This window comes from Macrosteles quadrilineatus, unplaced genomic scaffold (genome assembly GCF_028750875.1).
Source record: "Macrosteles quadrilineatus isolate MER2022 unplaced genomic scaffold, UCM_ALF_1.0 Scaffold_37__1_contigs__length_1132567, whole genome shotgun sequence".
NCBI lineage: Eukaryota > Metazoa > Arthropoda > Insecta > Hemiptera > Cicadellidae > Macrosteles > Macrosteles quadrilineatus.
Window position 1 is genome coordinate 64,491 of NW_026542630.1, and position 8,802 is coordinate 73,292.

The following is an 8,802-nucleotide window of genomic DNA, read 5'->3' on the forward strand; positions in this document are numbered from 1 at the left end:
TGTACAAGGGTGCACAAGTTTGTACAAGGGTGTACAAGTGTGTACAAGTTTGTACAAGCTTGTACAAGTGTGTACAAGGGTGTACAGGTTTGTACAAGGTTGTACAAGTGTTTACAAGGGTGTACAAAAGAATGTACAAGTTTGTACAAGTGTGTACAAGTTTGTAAAAGGTTGTACAAGTGTGTACAAGGTTGTACAAGTGTGTACAAGGTTGTACCATAGTGTACAAGGTTGTACAAGTGTGTACAAAGGTGTACAAGTGTGTACAAGGTTGTACAAGTGTGTACAAAGTTGTACAAGTGTGTACATGGTTGTACAAGGTTGTACAATTGTGTACAAGGTTGTACAAGTGTGTACAAGGTTGTACAAGTGTGTACAAGGGTGTACAAGTTTGTACAAGTGTGTACAAGTTTGTACAATTGTGTACAAGTTTGTACAAGGTTGTACAAATGTATATGTAATATATAATCAAGGCTTAAGAGGACTAGATTGTTTTAACGGTGTTGGCTGCACTGTACCAATGCCGTGACGTCATTGCTACCTACCAGATTGCCCGCTGAACGGCTGTCTAACGTCATCCATGCTAAAAGTAAGTCATGTTCTATGTTGTGCGTTATACCTAAAAGTAGTGCAGTTCTTTATACATTTCATTGGCGCAGTCGGTAATTACGGATTTCTTTCTATGGATTAAAAAGTAAAAATCTTTTCCGCGAGTGTTAATGGGAGACAAAAAGGACAAAGGAAAAGGATCTACTGTGACGAAAATGTCAGGTATTGGGAAGGTGGGAGAGTTTAATCCCCATGAGGAAGCCATTGAGTCGTATTTAATGCGTCTCAAACACTATTTCAAGGCCAATAGTATTGAAGATGGTAGTAAAGTTTCAGTGTTGATTACTGTTCTGGGCCCTAAAATATTAGCAGTTTTGTCAGATATTGTGTCTCCTGATGAGGTGGATAGTAAATCTTATGAAGATTTGTCAAAAGTGTTGGTCAAACATTTTTCCCCAAAGAAGTTAGTAGTGGCGGAACGATACATGTTTTATTCCAGGGTACAAAAGCCTACCGAAACTATTTCTGAATTTGTTGTAGCTATCAAGCATTTGTCTAGTACTTGTAAATTTTCTACATTTCTGAAAGATGCCCTTAGGGACAAATTGATTTCTGGAATTAATAATGAGGTGATACGACAAAAATTGTTGTCTGAAGACTTAGATTTTGAAGAAGCTCAGACTTTGGCTCTCAGGCTGGAACAAGCAGAGAAGCAAACAGGTCTTTTCAGTTCGAAACAGGATGTTAACAGTTTGAGTATGAAACGTGGTAAAAATGTTTTACCTGCTAGCTCTTTTAATAAATCCAATGTAAATGGTTATTTTAAACCAAATATGGGGTTTAATGGGAAAAATAAGTGTTACAGGTGTAATTCAGTGGAACATAAAGCTAATGATTGTCCATATTCTAGTTACAAGTGCAATGCATGCAATATGGTTGGGCATTTGTTCAAGGCTTGTAAGTCCCGAAATAAATTTAACAAGCAGAATTCAAAGTCCAAGAGTGGAAGATTTGCCCCACACAAGGTGCATCATCTTAATTTGGAAGAGGAGGACCCTAGGCCTAGGCCTAACTTGGATATAGTCAAGGAGACTCGGGACTTGTGTTTGTACAATCTAGGCCTATCTGACGGTACAGAAGCTTACAAGGTAAGACTAATGATAGAAGATGTAGTTGTAGAAATGGAAATTGATAGTGGATCAGCAGTATCCGTGTGCCCGTCTGAGGTTTTTGCGGAAAAATTTCCTAATGTGGAATTAAATCATGTAAATTTGAGTTTATTGACATACACTGGTGGGGAGGTGCCTGTGCTAGGCCAAGCTGATGTAACTGTAAAATATAAAGGTCAAGAAGTTATGTTGCCCTTATTGGTTGTGAAAATGTGTCGTAGGAACCAGCCTATGTTGTTGGGAAGGAGCTGGTTGGCCAAGTTGAAACTTGATTGGCGTTCTATTTTTTCAGTAGTATCGGAAGTAGGCCTACAGAGTAGGCCTAGTAATCAAATTAATTTGACTTTGTCTGAGCCTAACCCTGTGAGTAGTGTATCAGGACCTAGTTGTAAGGATCAACTGAGTAGGCCTAAGCTTAGCAGTACAACTGAAGTTGATGTGCAAACGTTGAAAAATAAATATGCTATGGTATTTCAAACGGGAGCTGGAGAAATTAAAGGGGTTACTGCTCACATTATTCTTAAAGACAATGTAGTTCCCAAGTTTTGTAAATATAGGCCAGTGCCTTATAGTTTGAGGGAGAAGGTTGAACAAGAGTTAGACCGAATGGTTAACGATGGAATAGCCTATAGGGTTTCCAGCTCCGAGTGGGCTACACCGTTGGTGACGGTTCCTAAACCAAATGGCGTAAGATTGTGCGCCGATTTTAAGGTAACGTTAAATCCGGTGCTGCAAACAGAGCACTATCCGCTTCCGCAACCGGAAGATATTTTTGCCTCGTTGTCAGGATGTACATACTTTTCAGTAATCGACCTCACAAATGCCTATCAGCAGTTAGCAGTAGCAGAGGAGTCACAACCTTTGTTAACCTTGACTACCCATAAAGGACTTTTTAGATTGAGACGTTTGCCGTATGGGTTGTCGTCCGCACCGGCTATTTTTCAAGCAGTCATTGATCAGATTGTATGTGGGTTACCAGGTACCGTAGCGTACTTGGACGATGTTCTAGTGGGAGGCTCAACACGTGAAGAAGCTTGTAGTAGATTAGAAAATCTGTTTCAGCGTCTGATGGATTATGGAGTTCGGGTTAACGAGAGCAAGTGTAAATTTTTGCAGCCTAAGGTTGAGTATTTAGGCTATGTGGTTTCAGCAACGGGAATCAGCCCCCAGCAAGGGATTGTGTCGGCTATTCGAAATGCCCCGGAACCGAGTAACAAGGATGAGTTAAGGGCCTACATTGGGTTGATTAATTACTATGGAAAGTTTATTTACAATTTGTCATCAAAAATCAGTTGTTTTTATGATCTTTTGAAGAAGGACGTCCCATGGAAGTGGACCAAAGAGTGTTCACGCACTTTTGAGGAAAGTAAGTCATGGGTTCTTGACTCCAATATTTTGGTGCATTATGATGTGTCTAAGCCACTTGTTTTAACGTGTGATGCTAGCCCTAGGGGAGTGTCAGCCATTCTGTCTCATATGGTCGATGGAGAAGAGCGGCCTGTAGCTTTTGCGTCCAAAACTCTTAGCCCTAGTGAGAAAAATTATTCCCAACTACACAAGGAAGCATTGGCGTTGATATTCGGTGTAAAGAAATTCCACAAGTATATTTATGGTCGTAAGAACTGTGTGTTACAGACGGATCATCAGCCGTTAGCGGCAATTTTTGGAACAAAACGTGGTGTACCTAGCCTAGCTGCGGCAAGACTTCAGCGATGGGCTCTCATTCTGGCAGCATACAATTTTGAGGTTAAATATCGAAAAGGGGTTGACTTACCCCACGCTGATGCGTTATCACGCCTACCTCTACAAGATGATGAATCGTTGGAATTGGAGGATAATTATGTTTCACATGTTGAGTCTTGTGTTCAAGTAATCAATTTCTGCAGTGTGAGTGATGATTCTCCGATTACGTCTTTGGACGTAGGAAGATTGACGGACAAAGATCCATTGTTGTCGAGGGTTCGGGACTTTGTTTTACATGGCTGGCGGGAGGTTCAAAATCCTATGTTGCTTCCATTTCAGAGGAGACGATTGGAGTTGTCAGTGGACAAGAATTGTATCTTGTGGGGAAGTCGGGTGGTGATTCCTGAGATGTTGAGGGAGAACGTTATCCAGATGCTCCATGAACAGCATCCTGGTATAACCCGGATGAAGTTGTTGGCTAGAAGCTACGTGTGGTGGCCAGGTATCGAAAAATCCATTGAGGAGACAGTGGCGTCTTGTTTTGTATGTCAAGGCACGAGAAATGCCAGTCCTAGAGTTCCATTGCATCAATGGCCGTTAGCCACGGAGAGGTGGCGCAGAGTTCACATTGATTTTGCAGAAGATCCCACGTCAAGACAGCAGATGCTCATCCTAGTCGATAGTTACTCAAAATGGATTGAGGTGTTTCTGATGAGCTCTACATCTTCCTCCAAGACTATAGAGAAGCTTCGGACTTTGTTTGCAGCCTATGGTTTGCCCGAAGAATTGGTTTCTGATAATGGTACCTCATTCACTAGTCTCGAATTCCGTGAATTCCTTAGAAAGAATGGTGTCAAATTCACCCTGTCCCCACCCTATCACCCGGCATCCAACGGAGCCGCAGAACGTTCAGTTCAGGAAGTCAAGAAGAGTCTGCTGCGCCAGGTCTTGAGTGAGAAGCGCAGTCATCCTACTTCTTTACAGCATAAGCTAGATAATTTTCTATTTTCCTATCGCAACACCCCCACTTCAGTGACAGGCGTGAGTCCGGCTGAATTGTTCCTACGCTGGAAGCCTAGAACTCACTTAACAATGTTGAAGCCAAATTTGCTTGATGAGGCCAGGAAGCAACAGGAGTTGCAAAAACGGGCAGCAGATAAACACAGAGGCTCTGATAGGTCCTTCAGTGAAGGCCAGCATGTGTTAGTAAAGACGGTGAGACAGGAAAAAATTTCTTGGGTTCCCGGCCAAATTGTGGAGTGTAGAAGTCCAGTAACTTATCTTGTGAGGGTCCTGAACCGCACCAGGTTTTGTCACGCTGATCATCTAAGACCAAGTCAGGTGGAGGAAGAGGAAATTTTGGTTAGAAGAGAGGAAGTGCCAGATCCACCGGAATCAGTGACCGTCAGCGTGTCGCCGGAGAGAGTATCTCCAAGTCGGCAGAGTTTGCCGTCATCGCCAAGGGCCAGAAGTCCACCGTCACCCCAAGGACGGAAGTCGATGGAAGAGGGGCAGCGTCCAGAGGTGCAGTGCAGTCCAACTCCTGTGGTTAGAAGATCGCAGCGGACTGTGCGCAAACCAGCTAAACTGGACTTGTAAGTGTGTATACACACGATTCAAAAAGAAGAATTTTTAGTTGATTATTAAAAAAAATATATATAAAAAAAAGAAGAAAAAAAAAAATGGAAGTTAAAAAAATTGTTTGGTTTTAAAGAACGTTTTATGTTGAATTAAAGTTTTATAAGAAGTTTTAAGTTGTGGGCCAACTATTTTATAAGGGTTTATAAGTGTAATATATAATCAAGGCTTAAGAGGACTAGATTGTTTTAACGGTGTTGGCTGCACTGTACCAATGCCGTGACGTCATTGCTACCTACCAGATTGCCCGCTGAACGGCTGTCTAACGTCATCCATGCTAAAAGTAAGTCATGTTCTATGTTGTGCGTTATACCTAAAAGTAGTGCAGTTCTTTATACATTTCAGTATACAAGGGTGCACAAGTGTGTACAAGGGTGTACAATCGTGTACAAGCTTGTACAAGTGTGTACAAGGGTGTACAGGTTTGTACAAGGTTGTACAAGTGTGTACAAGGGTGTACAAATGTGTACAAGGATGTAAAAGTTTGTACAAGTGTGTACAAGTTTGTACAAGGTTGTACAAGTAAGTACAAGTTTGTACAAGAATGTACAAGTGTGTACAAGGTTGTACAAGCGTGTACAAGGTTGTACAAGTGTGTACAAGGTTGTACAAGTGTGTACAAGTTTGTTCAAGTGTGTACAAGTTTGTACAAGGTTGTACAAATGTGTACAAGGGTGTACAAAAGTGTACAAGGGTGCACAAGTTTGTACAAGGGTGTACAAGTGTGTACAAGCTTGTACAAGTGTGTACAAGCTTGTACAAGGGTTTACAGGTTTGTACAAGGTTGTACAAGTGTGTACAAGGAAGTACAAGTATGTACAAGAATGTACAAGTTTGTACAAGTGTGTACAAGGGTGTACAAGTATGTACAAGAATGTACAAGTTTGTACAAGTGTGTACAAGGGTGTACAAATGTGTACAAGGATGTAAAAGTTTGTACAAGTGTGTACAAGGTTGTACAAGGTTGTACAAGTGTGTACAAGGTTGTACAAGTGTGTACAAGGTTGTACAAGTGTGTACAAGGTTGTACAAGTGTGTACAAGGTTGTACAAGTGTGTACAAGGGTGCACAAGTGTGTACAAGGGTGTACAATCGTGTACAAGCTTGTACAATCGTGTACATGCTTGTACAAGTTTGTACAAGGGTTTACAGGTTTGTACAAGGTTGTACAAGTGTGTACAAGGGTGTACAAATGTGTACAAGGATGTAAAAGTTTATACAAGTGTGTACAAGTTTGTACAAGGTTGTACAAGTGTGTACAATGTTTTACAATTGTGTACAAGGTTGTACAAGTGTGTACAAGGTTGTACAAGTGTGTACAAGGTTGTACAAGTGTGTACAAGGTTGTACAAGTGTGTACAAGTTTGTACAAGTGTGTACAAGTTTGTACAAGGTTGTACAAATGTGTACAAGGGTGTACAAAAGTGTACAAGGGTGCACAAGTTTGTACAAGGGTGTACAAGTGTGTACAAGGGTGTACAGGTTTGTACAAGGTTGTACAAGTGTTTACAAGGTTGTACAAGTGTGTACAAGGTTGCACAAGTGTGTGAAAGAGTGTACAATCGTGTACAAGCTTGTACAAGTGTGTACAAGTGTGTACAGGTTTGTACAAGGTTGTACAAGTGTGTACAAGGTTTTACAATTGTGTACAAGGTTGTACAAGTGTGTACAAGGTTGTACAAGTGTGTACAAGTTTGTACAAGTGTGTACAAGCTTGTACAAGTGTGTACAAGGTTGTACAAGTGTGTACATGTTTGTACAAGTGTGTTTAAGTTTGTACAAGGTTGTACAATTGTGTACAAGGGTGTACAAAAGTGTACAAGGGTGCACAAGTTTGTACAAGGGTGTACAAGTGTGTACAAGCTTGTACAAGTGTGTACAAGGGTGTACAGGTTTGTACAAAGTTGTACAAATGTGTACAAGGATGTACAAGTATGTACAAGAATGTACAATTTTGTACAAGTGTGTACATGTTTGTAAAAGGTTGTACAAGTGTGTACAAGGGTGAACAAGTGTGTACAAGGTTGTACAAGTGTGTACAAGTTTGCACAAGTGTTTACAAGGGTGTACAAGTATGTACAAGAATGTACAAGTTTGTACAAGTGTGTACAAGTTTGTAAAAGGTTGTACAAGTGTGTAGAAGGGTGTACAAGTGTGTACAAGGGTGCACAAGTGTGTACAAGGGTGTACAATCGTGTACAAGCTTGTACAAGTGTGTTCAAGGGTGTACAGGTTTGTACAAGGTTGTACAATTGTGTACAAGGGTGTACAAATGTGTACAAGGATGTAAAAGTTTGTACAAGTGTGTACAAGTTTGTACAAGGTTTGTACAAGGTTGTACAAGTGTGTACAAGGGTGTCCAAATGTGTACAAGGATGTAAAAGTTTGTACAAGTGTGTACAAGTTTGTACAAGGTTGTACAAGTAAGTACAAGTTTGTACAAGGTTGTACAAGTGTGTACAAGCTTGTACAAGTGTGTACAAGGTTGTACAAGTGTGTACAAGGTTGTACAAGTGTGTACAAGGTTGTACAAGTGTGTACAAGGTTGTACAAGTGTGTACAAGGTTGTACAAGTGTGTACAAGGTTGTACAATTGTGTACAAGGTTGTACAAGTGTGTACAAGGTTGTACAAGTGTGTACATGGTTGTACAAGTGTGTACAAGGGTGTACAATCGTGTACAAGGGTGTACAATCGTGTACAATCTTGTACAAGTGTGTACAAGGGTGTACAGGTTTGTACAAGGTTGTACAAGTGTGTACAAGGTTGTACAATTGTGTACAAGTTTGTACAAGGTTGTACAAATGTATACAAGGGTGTACAAAAGTAAACAAGGGTGCACAAGTTTGTACAAGGGTGTACAAGTGTGTACAAGCTTGTACAAGTGTGTACAAGGGTGTACAGGTTTGTACAAGTTTGTACAAGTGTTTACAAGGGTGTACAAGTATGTACAAGAATGTACAAGTTTGTACAAGTGTGTACAAGTTTGTAAAAGGTTGTACAAGTGTGTAGAAGGGTGTACAAGTATGTACAAGAATGTAAAAGTTTGTACAAGTGTGTACAAGTTTGTAAAAGTTTGTACAAGTGTGTACAAGGGTGTACAAGTGTGTACAAGGGTGCACAAGTTTGTACAAGGGTGTACAATCGTGTACAAGGGTGTACAATCGTGTACAATCTTGTACAAGTGTGTACAAGGGTGTACAGGTTTGTACAAGGTTGTACAAGTGTGTACAAGGTTGTACAAGTGTGTACAAGGGTGTACAAGTTTGTACAAGTGTGTACAAGTGTGTACAAGGGTGTACAAGTTTGTACAAGTGTGTACAAGTTTGTACAATTGTGTACAAGTTTGTACAAGGTTGTACAAATGTATACAAGGGTGTACAAAAGTAAACAAGGGTGCACAAGTTTGTACAAGGGTGTACAAGTGTGTACAAATGTGTACAAGGATGTAAAAGTTTGTACAAGTGTGTACAAGTTTGTACAAGGTTGTACAAGTAAGTACAAGTTTGTACAAGAATGTACAAGTGTGTACAAGGTTGTACAAGCGTGTACAAGGTTGTACAAGTGTGTACAAGGTTGTACAAGTGTGTACAAGTTTGTTCAAGTGTGTACAAGTTTGTACAAGGTTGTACAAATGTGTACAAGGGTGTACAAAAGTGTACAAGGGTGCACAAGTTTGTACAAGGGTGTACAAGTGTGTACAAGCTTGTACAAGTGTGTACAAGCTTGTACAAGGGTTTACAGGTTTGTACAAGGTTGTACAA

The 8,802-nt window shown here is 40.5% G+C and overlaps 1 protein-coding gene across 1 annotated transcript; it reads left to right on the plus strand.

Moving 5' to 3' along the window:
* Window positions 1-490: 490 nt before the first annotated feature.
* LOC129005848 (uncharacterized protein K02A2.6-like) lies at window positions 491-5,000 on the plus strand. The gene is made up of 2 exons (XM_054434865.1): window positions 491-771; window positions 1,460-5,000. The coding sequence occupies exon 2, from the start codon at window positions 1,482-1,484 to the stop codon at window positions 4,998-5,000; it is 3,519 nt and encodes a 1,172-aa protein (XP_054290840.1). The 5' UTR covers window positions 491-771; window positions 1,460-1,481.
* Window positions 5,001-8,802: the final 3,802 nt, after the last annotated feature.

What these genes read in the sequence shown, in the direction of transcription:
- LOC129005848 (XM_054434865.1), top strand. Translation starts at nt 1,482, where the DNA reads ATGGTTGGGCATTTGTTCAAGGCTTGTAAGTCCCGAAATAAATTTAAC.